Source organism: Nicotiana tomentosiformis, chromosome 11 (genome assembly GCF_000390325.3).
Source record: "Nicotiana tomentosiformis chromosome 11, ASM39032v3, whole genome shotgun sequence".
NCBI lineage: Eukaryota > Viridiplantae > Streptophyta > Magnoliopsida > Solanales > Solanaceae > Nicotiana > Nicotiana tomentosiformis.
The window spans coordinates 6,286,141-6,311,321 of NC_090822.1; the positions used below are offsets into that span (position 1 = coordinate 6,286,141).

The 25,181-nt window shown below is 38.4% G+C and overlaps 2 protein-coding genes across 3 annotated transcripts; both read left to right on the forward strand.

Annotated features, from left to right (window-relative positions):
* The first annotated feature begins 874 nt into the window (after positions 1–874).
* Positions 875–4,582, forward strand: LOC104097186 (nuclear pore complex protein NUP43). 2 transcript variants are annotated; one of them, XM_009603719.3, is made up of 5 exons: positions 875–1,624; positions 2,666–2,735; positions 3,665–3,953; positions 4,045–4,118; positions 4,260–4,582. In XM_009603719.3, the coding sequence occupies exons 1-5, from the start codon at positions 969–971 to the stop codon at positions 4,311–4,313; spliced, it is 1,143 nt and encodes a 380-aa protein (XP_009602014.1). In that variant the 5' UTR covers positions 875–968; the 3' UTR covers positions 4,314–4,582. The 2 variants fall into 2 exon arrangements, with proteins under 2 accessions (XP_009602014.1, XP_009602015.1); XM_009603720.3 differs by having other exon boundaries at positions 3,716–3,953.
* Positions 4,583–18,327: 13,745 nt separating this feature from the next.
* Positions 18,328–22,763, forward strand: LOC104114384 (large ribosomal subunit protein bL35c). The gene is made up of 3 exons (XM_009624812.4): positions 18,328–18,695; positions 19,426–19,542; positions 22,428–22,763. Exons 1-3 carry the CDS (start codon positions 18,420–18,422, stop codon positions 22,500–22,502), a joined length of 468 nt encoding a protein of 155 aa, XP_009623107.1. The 5' UTR covers positions 18,328–18,419; the 3' UTR covers positions 22,503–22,763.
* Positions 22,764–25,181: the final 2,418 nt, after the last annotated feature.

The window sequence follows — 25,181 nt, forward strand, 5'->3', positions numbered from 1 at the left end:
TATTTGGAGTGGTGCCGCAGGTCAAAAGCGGGTTGGGGATGTAGTGGCAGCTAGGGTTTGATGAGGGGTGAAGGAGATAAGAGAATGAGGGGTCTTCAGGGTTTGAGGGTCGGGTTAGGATAGTTATATGGGAATGGATGGATTAGTTCCGGGCTGTGGGATCATGGGGAATCAACGAATAGGATTGTAAAGGGTGAAAGTAGGTCGTTTTGGTTTAGGGGGTGCTGGATCGGGTTTAATGAGGTTGGGCTTAGGCAGATGGAGAAAAAATGGGCCATGCAAAATTGGCTCAATCCAATTTTAACTAAAAACAAACCCCCATTTTCCTTCAATTAATCAAATCAATTTATTTTCAAATGTGGCCATTCTAATTTCCCAAATCAACCCTAATTTTGCCAAATTGAACTACTTACTATTTTTAACAATTAACTAGTTAACTTAACACTAAGAAAATTATTAATTTTAAAACCTAAAGCTAAAAATGTAAAAATGACATTGTATTTTTGTGATTTTCATTTAATAATATATTTAATTAATATAATTAAATCCTAAATGCATATAAACATCTAAACTTCTAATGCAATGAAGAATTAAACACTTTTTGGTAATTTTTATGACTTTAAAATATTAAATATGCGCAAAACTACACCTAAATGCAAAAAAGTGGTTAAAAAGAATTTCTAAAATTCTATAAAATTAAAAACAATTAGAAAAAATTTATTTTGGTGGATTTTGTGGGAGTATTTTTATGAGTCAAAAATTACGTGCTCACAGTAAGGATATATTTGGACTTATAGTATAGCGAATGATATATTTAAACATTTTTCGAAGCATGTGGTATATTTGGCCCTTTTCCTTCTTTTTCAAGTAGTAATGCAGCAAAAAAGTAAACCAAAACCTCAGTCCCTCCTTTTAACTCACAGTCAAATCTCAGCTAAAACCCTCAAAGCAAAAAACCGCATTCAACAATGGCGGTAATCACCTCTTCTTCTTCTCAACAACTCCAAGTCCACCGTTTCCCTCAAAACAACTACATTGATTCCCTCCGTTTTCTCCCTCAACTCTCTGCTTTTCACCGTCACATCATCCTCGCCACTTTCAACTCCGACTCCTCCAGCTCATCAATCCAAATCCTAAATTTAATCCAAAAAACTTCAAATTCAGACTCAAACTCAAGCTCACCAGAAATTATACTTCAGTCCTCACTCACAACACCATCAAGAATCAGCTCATTAAAAACCTCACAAAACCCCAATAAACCCCTTATTGCTGCTTCCACATTTTCGGGGGATTTGTTGGTTTATACAGCTGATTTGGTTAATGGGTCGTTGGATTTTGTCGATTCGGTAAAGGGGTTTCATTTGGGTCGGGTTGCGGGGATTGATGTGAGTGAAAATGGGTCGGAGTTTGTGAGTGTTGGGGAGGATGGGAGGATTAATTTGGTGAGTTTTGTTGGTGGGGGGTCGAGTTCTAAGAGGGTTTTTGATGGTAATGGGTTGGTTTCATATGGGGCGGTTAAATGGGCGTCTCCGGTGGAGTTTGTGAGTGGTGGATTGGGGTTTGGTCTTCAATGGTGGGATCAACGACGGCCCGGGGGACCGGTTTCACAGTTTAAAGGGAATTGGTAATTGAACTTTTGTTTTAATTGCTTATCATTTCTTGAATAGGCGATATATACTAGTTGAGAATATGTTTTAGACATTAGCACTTATATTGTAGGTCTTATGCTTTCTAAGAGTGGTTTAACCTTTCAGAGATTTATACCTTATATACGGAACTTCTTGTACTTATTATTTGTATCTGCATAATATTGGTCAATGAGGATTTATATGGCTGATACCAACTTGTTTAGGCGTAGTGGTACTAGTTGTTGCTATTCATGTTTTGTAATAGGGCATAATGGAAGAAAAAGATCTATATAGACGATACATGTTAGTTGAGAATATGTTTTGGATGTTAGCACTTTTAATGTTGGTTTTATGCTTTCTATGAGTGGTTTAACCTTTCAGAGATTTATGCATTTGATCTCTGAGTTCTGTCCAAGTTTTTTGTTGGTGTAGTATCATTAATGTATATCGATGGTGTATATTTTTGGTTCATTTTTGCATTTCTTTGATTGCTTTTGTTAGACTTCTTACTTGAGGAATAATTGATAGTAACAGTAGCTGAAATTGATGTGAAGACACTGACTTCTTACAATGGTACCTCTGCTGTAACCTATAGGTCTAAATCTTAGTTAAGGTAGAGTGAGCCTGTCTTGAATATAGAAATTGAGCCAATATATACTTCACAGATGATATGTGTCAGCGTATTAGTTTTTTCTATGCTATTGTGTTGGAATTGACCTATCGAAAGGAAAAAAATCAAGGAGGGGAAAAATGTAATCTTGGAACCTTTCTCATAGCATGAACTTGCAGTTAGGGCTTGTCTCGTCCCTTAAAATGTCAAAATTAGAAAGTGACATGTTTATTCTCAACCTGCAATCCCGAATTGAGGACGGGTTTTTGGGGTGGACAAGTTGATTAGACCGAATAATTCCATATGTCCCTTAGTTATAGCATGAAGACGCTTTTTTGTGATTCTATAGTCTGCATCCTTTAACTGGCCAAGAGTGTTGTTCTGTATTGTTGTAAGTCCTTTTTCTGAAAGTTTATTTACATCGCAGGACTCGTGGATCAACTTCTGGCATTGTACATTCAATTGATATTCATCCATCAAGAAAGCATACTTGTCTTGTAAGCTGATATTCCTGCCTTACCTTGAACTCTTGATCGACAATGCTTGTCGCCCCTCGTTCCTGAACCTTTTTTTTTCCTTTTTGATAACGGTGGTATTTGAGTCAACTTGTGTGCACCTGGTCTAGTCCACCAGGTAATTGTTACTGGCGGAGGTACACAGGAAATCTACTCTTCAAGATTTAGGCAAATGGGAAGAATTTACCTCGATTGCCTTTCCTGTGGCCGAGGTCGTTATCTCAGCTCTTTAACCACTAAGGCCACCCCTCATTCACTACCTTATCAAGCTTGAACATAAAACTTAATTTTCAGTTTTATTAGCTAGTAGGAGGTGAACTTATGGCTAGAGTAGAACAGAAGTACGAGAAGTGATAATTTAGAGAAGAAAGCTTGTGACTACCTCGACTTTCAGTTGCTGATAAAATGAAACATTGTGCCACTTCAATGTGGTTAAAACATGTAAAGAGATTATCAATTACCATTTCTAGAGGAGTGAGGGAATTATTAGTTGCATTGGTGACGAGGAGTTCATCAGTGCCATTTGACGTCATAACTAGACTAGAATACATCAAAAAACTGTAGCTAATAGCATAACTATACAGATGTCTCGAATGAGTATGTTATCTTTATTTAACCCATGATAGATCTGATGGCCTGCCCTTTGACAATCTCTTAAATTAAAGTTCATTTCCAAGAAATCAACTGAAGTCAAAATTCAAAGAACCAATTAAATGAAGTTTCTTGTCTTTCTTTTATTTTCTTTATTTTTTTTGGAGGATGTGCAGGTATAGTGGGGAGGGGAGGGGAGGGAAGAGGAATGGAGTGGAGAGTGACTGGAAAATTTTAGACGCAAAAGAAACATGTAACTAGTACTATGGTCAATTAATTTCTGGGTTATGACTGATAATGGTTGGATGTTTTTCTATTAGGCTTGCAAGGTTGTTTCGAGTTTCACGTCTCTAATTCTATTGTTTTTGAAGGCAGGAGGTTCTTCTGGTACTGTGTTTGCATGGGACCTTCGCTGGCAACAGCAGCCCATAATACTTGCTGGTGTCGGAACCAGTGATTTTTCTGCCCTTTCACCATCGGAAAGTGATGTTTGGGAGGTCCACTATGACAACTATACTACTTCATCCAACTACCGCAACATCTCAGAATCACGTGTTCTTCCTGCCATGATTTGCTCAGAAGATGGCATTCTTGCCGTAATTGAACAAGGTATAATGCGTTCAGACTTCTTCTGCATGTTATTTCTTATGTATTATTTCTGATTGTCTGAAGCTGATCTGGTTCGTCTTCATTTGCACAGGTGAAGAACCCGTTGAGCTTCTTGCTGAACCTTGTGCCATCAACAGCTTTGACATTGATCGACAAAACCCCTCAGTAAGTGAAACCTTATCTGATAACTTTGATGTGCTTATGTTCTTTAAGAGAATCATTTTCGTCTCTGTGTTACATTTCATTTTCGTAGCAACCTGTTACTGCTATGCATACATATATAACATCAAGAACGCTACATTGCAGGACATTGTTTGTAGTTTGGAGTGGGAGTCGATAGCCATCTTGACAAGGTCTTAACTGCTGCTTATGAAGCTGAGAACTTTGAAAGACTAGTGCTTGTGAAGCTGAGAACTTTAGTTATATGGCGACGGGTTATCGTTGTTGTATTTTGAGTTTATTATATAGTTAAGCACTTCAGTTTTGGTCATTTGTTTATTATGAGAAAGTCTGCTGTTTTTTTTTCTTCACTATGAGAAAGTGTTGCTGTAAAGGAAAAATGCTGGCAAAGCTAAAGGAATTACAATGCTCTTTAGGTACTTTTATAGCATAGAATATTTAACTGTTCCTCTTCTGGTGCCCACACAGTTGAATTTTGGCCAGTACAAGGTTATAGATTATATCTAGCACTTCCGTTCATCCATAATGACAAGTACTAACACTAGAGAAGATTTAACCAAAATGTGAAAGACAGAAAAAATGTGAAACACAATAAAAATCGCTAGCACTCCTAGACAAAACACTATCAGACTAGCGGACAAAACACTATTAGACTAGCCGGCGCAACGAGGAGAAATGCTCGACTACCCCCTAACCTACAACAATAATGCTCGACCTCCCCATCTTACTATCAAGGGCCATGTCCTCGGAAATCTAAAGTCGCGTCATGTCCTGCCTGATCACCTCGCCCAAATACTTCTTGTGCCGCCCTATACCTCTTCTCGTACCTGCCAGAGCCAAACGCTCAAACCTCCTAATCGGAGCATCTAATCAAAACATGGAAAGAAAAATAACAAAAAATTGCGCCATGTTTTTTAAAATCTAGTTAAAGGATCGTCCATCCAATAAAATAAACTTGAGTTCATTTACCCAGTAGAAGACTTAGAATAGGTCTTTCTGTTAAATTAAGAAGAATTAACTTCAATAACCGACCGCCCAACCATTTAAACAAAATATATTTTTTGGATGTGTAATATATGTATAATTCATATATAATATGTGTATAACCATATAGAATTTATATACTCCCTCCATTTTAATTTATGTGAACATATTTTCTTTTTAATCCGTGTTAAAAAGAATGACACCTTTCCATATTTAAAAATAATTTATTTTTATGCAATTATTTATAGTTACACAAAATATATGTACCTCATTTTATACCACAGGTTCAATCTTTTTAGTTTGTTGTTGCTAGACCAAACACACTCACGCAAGTATACGCGGTCGTCAAGTAATAAAGTGACTAAAAGTCGGATATCGAACTCACGAGGACTTATGATTAACTATTAACTAAATTAGACTATCCTTATTATCTAAACAAGAATTAAATCTAAAAATATTTTATTCCAACTAATTAAATAAGAAAAATATAAATAATAAACTTTGAACAGAGAAAGAGCAGATTTTAATGATATCAATGTAATTAAAACGATCTAGGGTTATGGTCTATCTAACAATCCTATTGTATTCTTCAATTGAATTGACCGACTAATTTATCTAGCTTATTGGTTGACAGGGTTAATGCTCATAAGAATCTGTCGAGTTCTTACTTGCCTATTCAAGCTAACCTAACGCCTATATGTCTATGGAGTTAGAATCAACAAGAACGCATTTATAATTCCTGTAAATCAACCAAGCAAGGCAATTAGGTATATGTCTATCCTAACCACGAATCCGTTCCCCGATGCCCGAGTTCAAGAACTTGCCCTACTCAATCCTATATGCAATATAGAATTCCCACTTTCGAGTTCAATTCTAGATTCGTAGATAGTATTCAATTGGTGATCAAGCAATTAAATAATTAAGCGCAAGATTGAATAAATAAACTAATATGATAAATCAAGAAGTCAAAATCAATATCCGAATAACAATAGTCATGAAAGAACCACAACCCTAGAACGTGAAGTTTAGCTCCACATAGACATGGTAGCCAAACAACAAATCATATAAAGAAACATAAAAATTACTAAGTTTGGTGGGAGAAAGATGAAACTCGATGAATTCCGGCCTCCACAGCTTTGTCGTGGCTTTTTTTTCCTTCCCAATATGTTAGATAACCTAAAAGAGGCGTTTTTAGCTTATATATTGCGTACAAAAGTCGTGGGCCAAAGCTCTCCTATTCCTAGTCCAATTCGGCTTCAGGGATTGATGCTAAGGTGGATGCGACGCATCCACCTTGTCCTCCATTTCAATTTTTGCCTGCGAAGGTGGATGCGACGCATCCACCTTGTCCTCTATTTCTCAGCTTGCATGCGATGGTGGACGCGACGCATCCAGCTTCACTTCTACTTCCCAGTTTCGCACGCGATGGCGGACGCTATGGCCCAACTTCACTGCTAAGGTTGCATGCAGGATGATGTTTTCCTAGGTTGGATGCGACGCATCCAACCCTTCTTCCTCTAGCTAAACTACTTTTTCTTCATATTTTGTACTCCGAACACCTTAAATCGTCACACATAACTTAATGATATCAAACACAATAATTACACCATGTTGGGTGTTTTAAAGATTAAATAACATCAAAAGGTAGTTAAAACATGGGCAAAGTAACATCAACACATATCGAAATATGCCAAACATCACTACCCCACACTTAAACCTTTGTTCGTCCTCGAACAAACTATCCTATAGTAGACGAAACAAAATTGAGCTCTTATCATTCAAAGCACACTGCACCTCTGACCGTGGTTATTTGCAACAATTAGGCTCTAGGCTATGCATCACATACCCTTCGCTTTACTTAAGCCATTCTTTTAAAAATATTCGAACAAAGACAACATGCTCACAACAATCCTAACCTCAAAAACCGACTCAATGTCACTATGCACTCATGGCTTGAACAACCAACATCATATGAGAAGTCTAATAACGTTACCTATCCCTCGTGAAACCATGTGCCCTCACAACAAAAGCAGAGAGAGTAGAATCAATCCACACATTCGAATCTCATGCTCACAAAGAAAATCGCTCACTCTCACAAAAGAAGTCACATGCATGTAGTTGGTACCATAGGCTTGCCCTTAATGTAAATCTCTACTAATGTAAGCTCGCTCGATCTAAAATCAATTAGGACTTTTTCATGGTTGTAATGTGGGCTAAGGGACGGGTAGGATATATTTAAGGAATAGTGACTCACCCTCCTAAGCACTTTAATACATCACAAAATTACTTTAAGCGCAAATTCTTCAACACCACTTCAATTTCACAAACAATATCACCCCCAAAACAGTCCCTTTTTCTTTAAGCACTACTTTAATTCATACCCACTAGCAAGAACAAGATAACAATTTATTCATTTATATTTTTCCTTTTTTTTTTTTTTCAATTTCCGCTAGTGGTGTATTATTTTACAAAATAAGTGCACCCTTCTTTCTTTCATTGGTTCCACTCAAAAGTCACCCCACACTTAGTCCCTTCTTACTTCTTTTAGCGCTCATCTAACAATTAAAGTGCTTTAAGAGGTAAAAGGATCAAAACAATGTCAATTAAGAATAAAAAGGGTATAGGCTTGTAATGTGGGTACCAAATAAAAGGTCTACAGGCTCAAAAGGGTTAACTAGGGATAGATTTTATTTGTGATAAGCAATAAGCTCAAAAAGATCAAAGAAAGCCTAAAATCATTTTTCAAACCGAGCATCACCTAAAATTTCGCTTCAACTCACATACCGGGCAAGTTCTAGACACAAGTACAATACATGGACAATACAAAAACCTTACCACACATGGCACATGACTCATTAAGGACGGTTACATTCCGACTCTCAAGTAATGCAAGTATTCACGGAGCAACGAGATATTAAGCATTAAGCGCAAAGTGAACACAAGTCAAGAAAATGAGAAATAGGCTGCAACAAAACATGCTATCCGTTTTAACAAGGCATCATCAATAATTTCAGAGTGAGAAGGGAAGATATTACATATGTAAAAGCTTAAATATGCCAGTATCAACCAAGTCAAGGTCACCTAGGTTCATCATTCTTCCTCCTTTTATTCCCTACATTCCTACTCTACTCTAAAAAGAAAACAAAATTACCCGGTTCAAACTACATCCCATGGAAAAGAACCGATGCACAAAGAAAAACCACAGGGGATTATTACTATCTACAAAGATACTATATATATATATATATATATATATATATACACTATATATATATTTTCATAATGATAAACTGATAGATAAACTGATAGTTATTAATCCAGTGAATATATTAGTACATTCATCCATACATCAAACATAAATCACCCCCACCCCACACTTAGGACTGTGCGTTGTCCCCAACGCACACAAACAAGGTAAAGTAGGGTGAGAAGAACTCCCTCAAGTCAAGGTGGAGGGCTCATCCGCAGTCTGTGGAGGAGCATCTGCATCCATAGCATTCCTATCATCAACAACTGGTGCGGATTCTGTATCAGGTGTTACAGCGACCTCAATAGGCCTGTTGAGTGGAGCCTCGGTGACTATGGGAGGAACAGGAGTGGATGGTCCGGCAGTGGATGATGCAATCAGCTGGGAGATGTCTGTACCTGCACATTGAACCAGAGCTCTGAGGAGTAATGATATCTCCTTCATCATCGTGGCCTGCTCGGTCTGAACTCGGCTTAGATCCGCACGAGTCTGTCTCAACTCATCCCTGGTGGCACTCAACTCGACACGAGTCGCTATCAGCTCAGCCCTGTTCTCTTGCATATCTGCTTGCATATGCTCAAATAATTGTTGGATGGTGAGCTTAGAAGACCTTCCCTTGTTCGGCTCTAGAACATGAGTGACATCATATGGTCCTGGAGCTTTAGCCTCAATGTCGTCATTCTCCTTGTCCCATAGTACTCCCCTCTCTGTTAAAAAAGCCGTTAGGGTATTAGCAAAGAACAGCCTCCACTTGTAATTCATCCTGGTTCGCTGCATTTGATCATGCATGATGGCTCCGAAGTTGAGTGGTATCCCCTCTAATAAAGCATATAATACGAGTGCGCGGTAACGAGGGACATCAGTTTTATGTTGGCATGGCAGCAGGCGGTTACAAATGAAATTTAGAGCCACACGTGCTAACGCACTCATGAATTCCTTTGCTATAGAGTGGTACTCCATACTCCCATGCTTCCATTCTGCATCCTTCCTGGTAGGGCATAGGACAGACTTAATGTGTGCATAATCTGGTGTTTTGCATATGGCGTCAAACCTGTCTGTGAGTGTGTGTGGCACCCTTAAGAAGTTATTCAGAGCTTCAGCTGACACATTAATATCTACCCCTCTTACTCGCACAATGTTTCCCCTTGCGTGACGCCAATTGGCGTAGAGCTCTCTAACAATGGTGAGGTTGGCTTTGCCATGACCTTTCAGAATGGGTCCCCATTTTTGCACCTCTCGAATTGACTTGAGAAACTCTGAGTACTTTGTCTTAAGAGGTCCGATGTTTATCGGCTTTTCCGGAATATACTTTCTTTGAAACCAGTATCTTCTTATAGGCTCGGAATGCCTTCTCATTAACAAAGTATTTCTCCCAATCAACTCGGTCTATGGGTTCACCCTCGTCTTCATCACTCATGTTGATCTGTAGGTGGTCATTGTCCGAATCGGAATCGGATTCAGATTCTGTAGTAATCTTCTCCTTCCCTTTATCAGTTGGAGCACTCATTCTCGAAGCTTTTCTTTGGTATGTCACAGGCTCTCGTATCTCTATTCCTTTGCTTGGTGTAATACCCTTCTTCACTGTCCTCCTGACCAATGTTTCCTCATCCTCTTGCTCTGAATCATCACTTAACTGCCTAGGCAGCAATTCCATTTCCTTCTCCGTCCGCTTCCTTTTTTCTGTGGATTTGGACCGCCCGCTGCCCTTCCGGTAGGCTTTTTGGGCGGTTGCTTGTTACCATCTTTGTCTTGTTGCTTGGATGGTTTACTCGCTGCTGTCATTTTACGAATCTAAGTACCTGCAATGCAAAGAATTCAACAATTAGCAGATGAAACAGCGAAGTTCAGCTTGAAAGCAATTGCAACAGCTTGCAGACTTCAATTTATTCGTAAAGTCATGCCATTCACTCTTCATGGAATTGTAGCTCATGACTTTCAGCAAGTATGTGATAACTCTCTTCAAAAATTCAATTTCACATAGCCCCTCACTCGACCCCACACTTATTCTCAAGCATACACCAATGTTGCTCGGTTACTCAGACTTCACCGACGCCTAAATTTTCCTCAGGGACAATTCGTCGAACATGTGGTATGCAACAAGTGTGCCTAGTTCATTCTATCAGTTGAGCAATGCAACTACCCTCCCAAAGTTGGACGAGATGAAGGGAATTATAGTTTATCATCTCGCAACCATTACAACTACCAAGAACGACAGCCCTAAAAATCTTGAAATTGCAAAACCTACTTGTTGCTACCATTGAAGGAGGGAGGAGAGACGAATTAGGAGAGAAGCCAACGGAAGAACGAAGAGGATGATGCGTACCTGTCGCGTTTGAGCTTATTGCGTTACAATTTCGATGAGAGAATTCTGTTCTGCGTTCGTAGGCGTCGCCAAAAATAGACGAGTGGATGCGTCGCAAGAAACGTTTTTTTCGAATAGGTTATCTTAAGATGTGTTAAAATATATATTACTTACCTGTGCGTGCGAGCTTTGACGCGACGCATCCCCTTGTCTTCCTTCAAAAATTTTCAGACGCGATACGGGCGCGATAGGCAGACTTCACTGCCTTGAGCAATTGGCCCGTCAAAAAAATTTTTTTATTTTTTTTGCTGAGGGGGACGCGACGCATCCGCCTCGTTTTCTCATATCTGGGGAACTTTTTAGTTTTAATTTTTTTTTTTTTTGAATAAGATCTATGTCCTACGAAAAGAAAGAAAAAAAAAATTAAAAATAAAATAAAAATAAACTAACTAACTTGGGTGGCCTCCCAAGAAGCGCCTGATTTAACGTCGCGGCACGACGCAACATGTTCTTCATGCCTCCACTAAATCCATTGTGGTCTTGTGACGTGCAATGTCACCACCCCAATAGTGTTTTACTCTTTGGCCATTTACCAAGAATGTCGTATTGGACCCCTTATCACACAATTCTATCGCACCATGAGGTTTCACACTAACCACTTCAAACGGACCCGACCATCGAGATTTAAGCTTTCCTGGAAAAAGCTTTAGCCTTGAATTAAACAGTAGAATTTCTTGACCTGGTTCAAACTCACGATGTTGGATATGCTTATCATGCCATCTTTTGGTCTTCTCTTTATACAATTTGGCATTTTCATACGCATGCAATCGAAACTCATCAAGCTCGTTGAGTTGTAGCAATCTCTTCTCACCGGCCAAGTCCATCTCCATATTTAGCTTTTTAATCGCCCAATATGCTTTGTGTTCAAGCTCGACGGGCAGATGGCAGGCCTTCCCATAAACCAACCTGTACGGAGAAGTGCCTATTGGGGTCTTGTACGCAGTGCGATATGCCCATAATGCGTCATCCAACTTCCCGGCCCAGTCCTTTCTATTCATACTTACTGTCTTTTCCAAAATCTGCTTGACCTCTCTGTTGGAAACTTCTACTTGACCACTCGTTTGGGGATGATAGGCAGTGGAAACTTTGTGCTTGACTCCGTATTTTGCAAGAATATTATTCAGCAGTTTGTTACAAAAGTGAGTTCCCCCGTCGCTTATCAACACTCTTGGGGTCCCAAAACGTGTGAAGATGTGCTTCTTTACAAAGCCTACCACAACTTTTGCGTCGTTAGTAGGAAGAGCTATGGCCTCTACCCACTTAGAAACATAGTCGACCGCCACCAAGATGTATCTGTGTCCGTTAGAATATGGGAATGGTCCCATAAAATCAATCCCCCAAACATCAAAAAGTTCTACCGCCAGTATATTTTGCAAGGGCATCTCGTGCTTCCTCGTGATAGTTCCAGTTCTTTGGCATCTATCACAATTTTTAACGAAGGCATGTGCATCCTTAAACAATTTTGGCCAATAAAAACCTGATTGTAGCACTTTTTGGGCGGTTCTATCCCCGCCGTGATGACCTCCATATGGTGACGCATGGCAGTCATGTAGTATAGCCTTCATCTCTTCCTCAGGAACACACCTTCTCACCAACTGATCTGCACACTGCCTATATAGGAATGGCTCATCCCACACGTAGAACCTTACATCATGTAGGAATCTTCTTCTATTGTCAGCTGTCCATTCTAGTGGCGTTACCCCACTTGCGATAAAATTCACATAATCTGCATACCATGGGGCTTCACCTGAGGTGATTGCTAATATTTGCTCATCCGGAAATGTTTCTTTAATTGACCCTCCTTCAGCTACATGGTTCCGGCTCTCTAATCTGGACAAATGATCGGCCACTTGATTTTCTGTCCCTTTTCGATCTCGGATCTCTAAGTCAAATTCTTGCAAGAGGAGGACCCAACGAATCAGCCTCGGCTTGGCGTCTTTCTTTTCAAATAGGTATCTGATAGCTGAATGATCTGTGTAGACGATGACTTTGGTTCCCACTAGATAGGATCTGAACTTGTCAAATGCCCACACCACTGCAAGCAACTCCTTTTCAGTCACTGTATAATTCATCTGAGCTGGATTCATAGTTTTGCTTGCATAATAAATGGAGTGAAAGATTTTATCCCTCCTTTGCCCCAACACCGCTCCAATTGCTATGTCACTTGCATCGCACATCAACTCAAATGGTTGTGCCCAATCGGGGCCAATGATAATTGGTGCAGTCACCAATCTTCCCTTCAGCTCCTCAAATGCTTTCAGACATGCATTATCAAACTTGAAGGTAACGTCTTTCTCTAGAAGCCTGCACAAAGGGGAAGAAATTTTCGAAAAATCTTTAATGAAACGACGATAAAAACCTGCATGACCCAAGAAACTGCGAATGCCTTTGATGGATGTCGGCGGGGGCAATTTTTCGATCGTCTCCACCTTTGCTTTATCCACCTGTAGACCATCTTTTGAAACCTTGTGCCCCAAAACTATACCTTCACGTACCATGAAATGGCACTTTTTCCAGTTTAGCACCAAGTTCGTCTCTTCACACCTAGCTAGCACTTTATCAAGGTTCATCAAACAACTATCAAAAGAACATCCAAACACAGAAAAATCGTCCATGAATACTTCTACATATCTTTCAACCATGTCAGTGAAAATAGCCATCATACACCTTTGAAAAGTCGCAGGTGCATTACAAAGACCGAAGGGCATTCTCTTGAACGCATACGTGCCATAAGGACATGTAAATGTAGTTTTCTCTTGGTCTTCTGGGGCTATAGCAATCTGATTATACCCCGAATAACCGTCCAGGAAACAGTAGTATTCCTGGCCAGCTAATCTATCAAGCATTTGGTCAATAAAAGGAAGGGGAAAGTGGTCTTTCCGGGTGGCATTGTTCAGTTTTCTGTAATCTATGCAAATTCTCCATCCAGTTACAGTTCTTGTAGGAATTAAGTCATTATTTTCATTAACTACTACGGTTATCCCCCCTTTCTTCGGCACACATTGAACGGGGCTTACCCATTTACTATCAGAGATTGGAAATACAATACCTGCATCAAGCCACTTAATCACTTCTTTCCTTACCACTTCTTTCATGATTGGATTTAGTCGGCGTTGGTGTTCTACACTTGGCTTGTGTCCGTCCTCCATGAGGATTTTGTGCATGCAGAAAGCTGGACTAATGCCTTTAATGTCAGACATTGTCCACCCAATTGCTCGCTTGTGCTCACGTAGCACCCTTAATAGCTTTTCTTCCTGTAATTTAGACAAGTGAGCAGAAATAATAACAGGTAAAGTGTCAGAACTTCCCAAATAAGCATATTGAAGGTGAGGGGGTAGGGGTTTAAGTTCCAAATTTGGAGCTTTTTCAATTGACGGCTTTGGTGGGGGGCCACTTGGCCTATTCAGGGGCTCAAACGGGATTATTCCTTGCATGTAACCACATGATGTATCTAGGATTCCCTTCATCTCCTCAACCTCATCATCCATCTCCAAGCTATCAAACATCATGATTGCTTTTTCTAAACAGTCGCCTAGATATACACTCGTGTTAAGAAGTTTCTCATCCACCTCCACCACAGATATCATAGAGAGCTCCTCATAGTGGCGGGGGAGTTGGATTGCTTTGTAGACATTGAAGACTGCCTCCTCGTTGTCCACTCTCATAATCATTTTCCCTTCTCTCACTTTAATTATTGCATCGCCAGTAGCCAAGAGAGGTCGTCCCAATATGATTGGAACTTGTTCATCAGCCTCGAAGTCTAGAATAATGAAGTCAGCTGGGAAGATGAATTTTCCAATTTGCAGCAGCACATCTTCAATCACTCCTTCGGGGTAGGCTATGGACCTATCAGCTAATTGCAACATCACGGTGGTTGGTCTCGGAGCTCCCAGACCTAATTGCTTAAACAAGGATAACGGCATCAGATTTATGCTTGCACCCAAATCACACAGAGCACGTCCTACGTTAATATTACCGATTTGCACTGGAATGGTGAAGCTGCAAGGGTCCTTAAGCTTTTGGGGAAGCTTGTTTTGGACCCTTGATGTGCACTCCTCAGTAAGTGCAACCATCTCGAACTCAGTCAATTTCCTCTTATGAGCCACTATGTCTTTTATGTACTTAGCGTACTTTGGAATTTCACGAAGTACATCCACTAATGGAATATTTAATTGAACCTGACTCAACATGGCGAGAAATTTGTTGAACATGCGATCGTCATTCCTTTTCTGCAATCTTTGGGGGAAAGGTGGTGGTGGCCTTGTAACCTCCATTCGCTCTGAACTTGCATCATCTTCCTTTGACTCTTGTGTTGCCTTAGGTGTCAACTCCCCCCCAGGTATAGGTTTTTCTTTTATCTTCCTTGGCGCTTCCTCTAGTTCCCTCCCGTTTCTAAGTGTAACTGCATTAATTTGAGGGTTCTTCTCTGTATCACTGGGAAGTGAGCCTGTAGGTCTAGTATTTTGGTTTGCTGCTAACTGCCCCATTTGCCTCTCAAGATTTCTGAAATCGGTCCTGAGCTGTTGATTGTCTAGTAACAACTTTTTCAGCAAGTCATTCGTACTTTCTTCCATTTGTTGGGGTGGCTTCTGAGGTTGAGTAAAATTCCCTTGAGGCCTATACTGATTCTGTTGACTTCCGCCCCATGAGAAGTTAGGATGATTCCTCCAGTTTGGGTTGTAAGTGTTCCCATATTGCGCATGTTGATTCATAGGACCTCTGTTTTGTTGCCCCACATAGTATATAGATTCAGGATTCGTGGGGCACATGTCAATCATATGACTGTCTCCGCATAGTTCGCAACAAATAGACATCTGCTGTACATGTTGCATTTGTTGTGTTGTCATTCTATTCATCTGATTTGCCAATTTTGCTATATCGGCTCTCATGGCGGAAAAGTCATCAAGCTCAATCAAACCGACGGCCTTCTGTTTAATTCCCCTTCGTGAATCACCCTCTCCTTGCCAATTATGGTCATTAGCAGTGAAATTATTTAGCAAGAGTTGTATTTCACTATACGGTCTTGCCATGCAACTACCCCCACAAGCTGAGTCAAGATTCATCTTTGATGCTTCATCTAACCCATCAACAAAAGTGTGACCCAATACCTCATCAGTTTGACAATGATGCGGGCAGTCTCTGAGTAGTTTCTTGTATCTTTCCCAAGCTTGACGAAGTGTCTCGCCATCCCGTTGTTGGAACCTAAGAATTTGGCTCCTCAACGACTTTGTCTTCTTAGTTGGGAAAAACTTGATCAGGAATTTCCTTGCTAGATCATCCCAAGTGTGGATAGAGTTCGCGGGCTCCTTTTGCAACCATTCTTTAGCTTCCCCCAACAGTGAAAAAGGGAATAGTGTCAGCCTGACATAGTCCTTGGAGACGTTCGGATAATTGTAAGTGTCCGTGATTTCCAAGAAGTTCTGAATATGCCTCTGCGGGTCCTCATGAGATAGACCCACATATTGTCCTGTGGACTGAATCAGCTGTACCATGTACTGTTTGAGTTCAAAATGCCCAGTGATATCAGGCTTCACAATAGCCTGAGTCATATTCGCAAGATTGGGCCTTGCGGCTTCAATTACCGGACGCTCTTCATTGCCTGCCATATCTATTGGCTGTGGTTGGACTGCGATGTCCAAATCTCTTTCTATTCTCGTTCTAGCTTCGTGTTCCCTTCTCACTCTATGTAGTGTTCGTTCGATTTCTGGATCAAGAGGAATGAGGTTGTTTGCACTTCTACTCCTCTGCATTCGAGAGAAAACCCTGCGTTGACACAAACCAGGCAAACTGAAAATTAAAACTTGAAAACAAATATCTAATAAAAGCTTAACTTAGTCACGTAGCTAATTTCTAAGTCCCCGGCAACGGCGCCAAAAACTTGTTGCGACCAAACACACTCACGCAAGTATACGCGGTCGTCAAGTAATAAAGTGACTAAAAGTCGGATATCGAACCCACGAGGACTTATGATTAACTATTAACTAAATTAGACTATCCTTATTATCTAAACAAGAATTAAATCTAAAAATATTTTATTCCAACTAATTAAATAAGAAAAATATAAATAATAAACTTTGAACAGAGAAAGAGCAGATTTTAATGATATCAATGTAATTAAAACGATCTAGGGTTATGGTCTATCTAACAATCCTATTGTATTCTTCAATTGAATTGACCGACTAATTTATCTAGCTTATTGGTTGACAGGGTTAATGCTCATAAGAATCTGTCGAGTTCTTACTTGCCTATTCAAGCTAACCTAACGCCTATATGTCTATGGAGTTAGAATCAACAAGAACGCATTTATAATTCCTGTAAATCAACCAAGCAAGGCAATTAGGTATATGTCTATCCTAACCACGAATCCGTTCCCCGATGCCCGAGTTCAAGAACTTGCCCTACTCAATCCTATATGCAATATAGAATTTCCACTTTCGAGTTCAATTCTAGATTCGTAGATAGTATTCAATTGGTGATCAAGCAATTAAATAATTAAGCGCAAGATTGAATAAATAAACTAATATGATAAATCAAGAAGTCAAAATCAATATCCGAATAACAATAGTCATGAAAGAACCACAACCCTAGAACGTGAAGTTTAGCTCCACATAGACATGGTAGCCAAACAACAAATCATATAAAGAAACATAAAAATTACTAAGTTTGGTGGGAGAAAGATGAAACTCGATGAATTCCGGCCTCCACAGCTTTGTCGTGGCTTTTTTTTCCTTCCCAATATGTTAGATAACCTAAAAGAGGCGTTTTTAGCTTATATATTGCGTACAAAAGTCGTGGGCCAAAGCTCTCCTATTCCTAGTCCAATTCGGCTTCAGGGATTGATGCTAAGGTGGATGCGACGCATCCACCTTGTCCTCCATTTCAATTTTTGCCTGCGAAGGTGGATGCGACGCATCCACCTTGTCCTCTATTTCTCAGCTTGCATGCGATGGTGGACGCGACGCATCCAGCTTCACTTCTACTTCCCAGTTTCGCACGCGATGGCGGACGCTATGGCCCAACTTCACTGCTAAGGTTGCATGCAGGATGATGTTTTCCTAGGTTGGATGCGACGCATCCAACCCTTCTTCCTCTAGCTAAACCACCTTTTCTTCATATTTTGCACTCCGAACACCTTAAATCGTCACACATAACTTAATTAGTCATCAAACCAATAATTACACCATGTTGGGTGTTTTAAAGATTAAATAACATCAAAAAGTGGTTAAAGCATGGGCAAAGTAACATCAACACATATCGAAATATGCCAAACATCACTACCCCACACTTAAACCTTTGTTCGTCCTCGAACAAACCATCCTATAGTAGACGAAACAAAATTAAACTCTTATCATTCAAAGCACACTGCACCTATGTTTTTTTTTTATTTTTAAAATTATAAGTTTATATAAATAAAATGGAGGGAGTATAATTTATATATACCGGCCAGTGAAACTAAACATTAAATCAAATCGGCTATTTAGGTAAAGACAGATCTTTAATTGAAGGACCATATACCAGCCAACTAACAGTGTCAAGTGTAATTTCACAAACAAGAGGGGTTGTTTTAATTATTTCCATCAAGTTAAATTGAGGTCCATAAAACTTTAGAAAAATACCACAAAAGGATAGAGAACTCCCTTCAAATCCTCACATTATCCATATACTACTACCCCTTGAGAAAAACGAAGCTCAAATGTTACTGACAATGGCTTCTTCTTCTTCAACTTCACTATTCTCCACATTTCTCAACCTTTCCCCTCAAAAAACTACTGGTTTTACTTGCCGTACATCAGTTAAAATCCCATCAATTACCAAGAAAACTTCCCTCAATCTCAGTTCTTCACATAACATTTCAACTTTTGCCCCAATTGTCTTCAACAAAGTCTCTTTTGCTGCAACACCCTCTAATGGAAATCCGCAGCCTTTGACTGTAGTTTGTGCCAAAGGGTACAAAATGAAGACCCACAAAGTAAAGTTTGCATTTTTAATCACTTTTTTTATGTTTTTTGTTTTGTGTGTGTATGTTTGTTGAGGAAGTTTGGTGATGAATGTGAATTAGGCGTTTGAATTCGTTGGAAATTTTACACTGCAAAATTCACTAACGGAAACTCACAGCCATTGACTGTAGTATGTGCCAAAAGGTACAAAATGAAGACCCACAAAGTAAAGTTTGCATTTTTCTCAATATTGTTTTTTAATGTTTGTGTGTATGTGTGTTTGGTTTTGATATGTAGGAGGTTTTTTGTGGTAATTGTGATATTGGGTGTTTGAATTTGTGATAAGCTCGGAATTTTCAGGCTTCAGCAAAGTAAAGTTTCTATTTTGCTCGCTATTTTGATATTTTGTGTCTGTTGAGTTTTGATGATGAATGTGAATTGGGTGTTTGATTTTGTGATAATCTTGGAATTTTCAGGCTTCAGCAAAGTATGCTTCTAATTTGATGTTGTGTGTGTTTGATTTCGATTTGTGCAGAGTTTATTTGTGGTAATTTATATTTTGGGTGTTTAAATTTGTGATAATCTTGGAAACTTCAGGCTTCAGCAAAGTAAAGTTTCTATTTGCTCATTAATTTTGATGTATTTGTGTGTGTGTTGTGTGTGTGTGGGGGGGGGGGGGGGGGGAGGTCAATACGTGTGGAGATTTTATGTGTTGAATGTGATTTTGGGTGTTTGAATTTGTGATAATCTTGGAATTTTCAGGCTTCAGCAAAGAGGTTTAAGGTATCAGGTACTGGGAAGATATTGAGGAGGAGAGCTGGGAAGCAGCATTTGCTTAGGAAGAAGAATGCTAAGAGGAGAAATAGACTCTCCAAAACGGTTTGACCTCTGTCTCTGTGAACTCATAAATTCTGTTGTGAATGCTTACTTAAATTAAAAATTTATCAAATATTGTAATGGTGATCAATGAATTTGGGAAGAGACTCCATATTTATATTGCATCGAGAAGATAATGAAAAGAGATGCTAAAGCATGTGAAACATTCCGGGGAAATATTTCAAAAAGAATTTTCGAGTGCAAATAGCTACTGCTGGTTTGCAGTTCCCAGCGACGAAAAGAACTTATTTATTCATGTAGTTTTTGGTTAAGTATTGCTCAATTTTGTGTCAAACGAATACTTATGCAAAACACGCTATGACAAATGTTGTTATTCTACTAGACGGTAGTGAAGAGAGAATATACTTTATTTATCTCCATAGCTGGTTCATTTGGATTAAAGGAACTGTGGTCTCTCTATCAATATTTACTGCATAAGGTTTAACAACAGCAACTATGCGTCAATCCAAACAAATTGGGGTCGGTAGATATTAACTTCTTCCTTTAAGCTAAACTCAATATAATCATCATACTTACCTCGTAAGGTATGCGGGTTGAAAATCCTTTGGAGCTATTCTTAAATAATTCAACCCATCTTGTCGTGTATTAGATAAGCTACACACCCTCCCTATTCTTCTCTCCCTGGCGGTGTAGTATGCCATACTTAGAAAGATGCCCTTCACTTAATTGTGTGAGCTCCCCGCCAGCTCATACTCCTTATCAACAACCAGGAGGTTGACGCTCCATTCACGTCCATCAATAGAAGGAGAATGCTACTTCCCTAAATCAAGGGACGACGTGCTTTCAATTCCATACAGCTACCTCCAAGCTCTTCCACTGCCTGAATTACCAGCACAGTCTTTGTTTGTTTTGTTCAACTCAAACCTCTATTATAGCACTTTCTCAACTCTCTCAAAACTTATATAATGAATGTGATGAACATGTATTAGCTTTGATAACAGTAACTATACCCTCGAAAGCATGTAGACAGAAGGCCCTTTTTTCGGACTGTCTTGTTTTCAGGCCTCCACGGCTGTCCGGGGTTCTCCATTCTCAGAAAGCTTCAATTTTCCCATATGTGCGCAAGCTTGCGAATAGTTTCTGCGGTCACTCTGTATAATTTATTAAATCGGTTATGCTTGTAGCTACCCCGGGGGAATACGTGTAATAGCCCCGCGGGGAATCCCCGTCCTTCTGTAAATGATTGCTGAATAGGGTTTAGGACTATGCCCTTGCTTTCTGATATTCATAAAAAGGCCTAGGTATTTTGGCTAGCCACCAGTTGGCATGATTAGTTGACTATCTTTGCGTATACAATAAAGCAACGACAAGTGTCAGAATCCCAAGCGAGTTGGAGTTTGTTGTGGGAATCTTCACTGTCCCTTATGCTTCTTTGAACCCGTTTCAACTATTTTTATGGATCTGTGAAATAAAAATGTCCATGACTAAGAAGTTAGAATGTCATTTACGCAGTTGTTAGATACGTGATATTTGAATAATTCCTAACAGTTCATAGATTCATCCCATGATTGCACAATATTTGGTCCAGTTCCTGTAAGTGTGCTTGACATGTAAAGTACAAGTTTATTATTTATAACAGCAATGTTCTCGAGAAATGCCCTGTACGCTTTTCTATTCCAACACAATGGACCAAGTATGCTTCTGCCATAGGTGTAATCTAAATGATATTTGTGCTAATAGCCGAGGATCTATCGGAAACAACCTCTCTTCCTTCATAAGGTAGGGGTAAGGTCTGCGTATACATTACCCTCCCCAGACCCACGCGTGGGATTGCACTGGGTTTTTTGCTGTTTGTTGTTGTAGACTTGCACAAATACACAGAGGTACCGAAAGAGTTGGAGATTATGATTATAAACCATCGTATTGTACGCACTAGACTTTTTCTAGATGTCTTAGAGTTTGATGTAATTTTGAGAGTAAGATTTTCCAAGTGTTTGGTGACAGGTTCCGGTAATGCAACTTCCCTTCTTCTGCATGCCATCTTGCTCTATAATATAATCGATGCGAATGAATGACAGTACACTTGAGGATACATTAGTTGCAAATTCATATTTATTGAAATTGTGAGAGTCACTTTTTGGCGTTGAAGAGATTAACTATATGCAATATGCAAATAGGCTCTGGTTCTGACCATCTTCCTCTCAACTTCTACGGCCGTTCAAAGTGATTAAATCTGCTTTGAACGCTTAATAAGGCACCGTGTTGATGAAACTTTATGAATACACGGCTTACACATTTTCTTGACCTCCCCCTCCCTCCACTTTCTAATATCTGCCATATCCTTTCTAACCTGTGAGTATGGAATTTCCTCCATTGAAGATGTTTACTTTTGCGTAATATTATTGGGGCCTCTTATCTTATACCACTAGAAAATCTTGCTATAGGTGATTCTTGGCCACAAATTAGAACATGGAAAATACTCAGCAACTAAATCTAGCTCCCTTGAGTCTGTTTATCATTTATCTTTTGTGTTAATATTTTTTTCCTTTTTGGTGTTCATTTGCTTATATTTGTTTGAGCAGTAGTACTTTTTCTAACGCTTAGTTGAGTCCAGAAACTAGCTGATTGACCTCTTATATGTGTGCCGTGTTGCCTTTGTAAAACTAATGGTACCACATACTCTTTGAGTAAGCAAGATCAACCATACATTTGATTTCTCTTGAAATTTGGAAGCCTATTCTTAGCGCAAGATAAAACGAGTGCTGGTTTAACTGTTTCACATATATAGAACGAACTTAAGCCAAAAACGTAGAGAAGGAAACACGTCTATTTTCTGGCTCGTGAAACTCTCTAACTTCCGCTGTAAGATATGAAGTATGTTCTCCTCAAAGTTAGATGGCTCATAATCTTGATGTTTATGGATACAGGTACAAGTTGATCGCAGCGACTACAACAATGTAATAGGTGCATTGCCTTATCTGAAGGTAAACCGGGCCAATTAAGGTCAAGATGCAGTTAGATACAGACTCTTCTTCAAGTTGCAGAGCTCGACGGGGTTCTCTCTTTTTGTATAGAGGATGAAGAAAACACCATTTCTTGATGACCCTTTCCAACTTTAATCCATCTGAAATTCTTGTACTTATGATTTTTCAAATCATTTTGACTTGTTAAGCACCAGTAAGTTCTGTTTCCTTTTTCCTTGTAACTTACTAGAAACTCTTCAGCATCAACTTATAATGATCATTTGTAAGTTTTTTGTGCAAGTGAGCTTCTATTCCCATCATTCATAGATTGTGATTATGCTTTTGCAAGATATTATTTTTATAACCCAGACTTTGGTCTAATGGTAAGAGCATAACATGTAATTTGTGGGTTAGGGTTGTTAGGCGCACGTCACGGGTTTGAATCCTCATAGTTTCAAACCGTGCACCATTGTCCCTCGGAAATTTTTTCCTTATAAGAAAAGAGATATTCACTAACAATGTAAATCATACTTCCATTATATTTTAACATGTAATAGTAGGGGAGTTATTGTTTTTACCATGTTATCAATTAATATTATTTTCATGATTTTATCTCTAATTATCTTAGAGTGACATGATTGTGTAAATATCTTTTTTATACAGTCAGTATATAAAACTTCAAGTCGATATATGAAATGTAACATTTGGTGTTATTACCTTTGCTTGACACGTAATTTTTATACATATCTCACTTAGCAATAAAGATTATTTTATTTTATTTTATAGATTTATGTTTGCATTCAGCCAGAAAACTAGTTAATTCAACGCATGTCTAGAGAATAGAGATATTGCGTGTAATAAATAGAGGTTCAGCATTCTTTGATTAGTGAATAACTATATGTATCCCTAATGATATAGGATTACTCAAAATTTAATTTATAATGAGGTATCACTAAAACATAAGTATAAAATTTAGGAGGAAATGGTTCTGTTGACCAATTTATTATGCACCATCTTTTACTTTTTTTAAAAAATAATTGTGAACTTAATAGTTTTTGCTTACACGTTTTATTATATTAAAAAACACACTAAATATTTATACCTGTGGTCTTTCTATGTATCGCATCCACTACGGTCTAAGCATCTGAGAAAAATATTACTCTTATTCAACTCTTCTGAAATCTGAATTGCTCAGTTATAGGCTCCGTTTTACCCATAATTTTTTTTTTTTTCAATTTTTTTTCAAAAATGTGTTTGTCCATGAAATTTTGTAAGTTTTTATAAATTTTTCTAAAATGAGTTTTTCAAAAAATACTTTTTCAAAATTTTCAGAATCTTTTTTTCCCCACTCACAAAAATGCAATATTTTTTCAAGTGAAATACATGTCCAAGCATAATTTCAAATTCCTAATACTATTTTTCAACTCAACTCCGAATACTATTTTTTTTTCAAAAATTACAATTTTTATGTCCAAACTCTCTATTTAGTTTTTTTTTTTTTTTTTTTTAAATAGCAGTTGCTTCAACAATCATGACATGACCTACACTCTAAATGAAAATGACATAGACAATCATTTTGGGGGGTTAACATAATCTTTTTCTTAATTTTTAAACTTTTTGATATGCTACGTCATATTCCATATTATCCAAATGCTTACGTTAAATAATGCTTTTTTTGAAAGTTATGACTCCTATGTATTATTTAATTTTATTGACCCCCATATAATATTTTTTTTGAGAAAGAAAGGAGAATCTATTCATCCCATTAGGAAGGTGTAACTTTCAAACAGTGACGCAGCCATCTTACGTGTCAAATGACACTCATTCGCGAAAAAAATATACTGTGTACGTAGGTAAAATAAATAAATTTATATGTATATATGCTTTGTATTGACTCCTCGTAATTTTTTGATATATTTACTTTTATATATTTTAACACCCCTTAATAAAACTTCTGGTTCCGCTACTGCTTTCAAATTGAAAAAAAAAAACTTTAAAAAGAACAACAATAATAAAGAAAGACCAAATACATATACAACCCATTGAACTTGGCTCCATTTTTTATTTTGACACTCTATCTCAACCTTGTTCCATTTTGGCCCTCCAACTCTATTTCTTATGTTTCATTTTTAACATGGAAGCTGATTAGTCACATAGTGTGAATTGGCTCACATGGTAGGCGCGTGAGGCAGATTGTTTATGGTAAAATTACTTCTCCAACAGTAATAAAATAACTGTTGGCCCCCAACTTCCTTCCCAGATATTTCATCTTCATTATTTCCTTTCCCATTTACTGTTTATATAAAAACCGACTGATTTCAGTCGGTTTCTATTGCGGGACACTAAGGACCCGTTTCGCCATGAGTTTTGCCAAAGTAAATTTGGGATTTATTTAGCAAACACATATTTGGCCATAGATTTTGTCCATATTTTGGCAAAATTCCAAATCCCAAAATCGCCTCAATTGCTAATTTTGGGACAAAACATGACCGTTATATTTTTAAATTTTTTTAAATATTACCCTAAACTTTTATAGTTTGTAAAAAAACCCCACATTTATTACAACCAACTAAATATTTGATGAATATGCTCCCTTATCAGCTCAATCCTTTGTGCATCTTACTTTTGCTTCTGATTTGTAGGCTAAATGGCTTTCTGAATACTCATATTAGTTAACTTTTTCTTTTTAATTAGGAGCCGTAATTCTCTAATGGGATT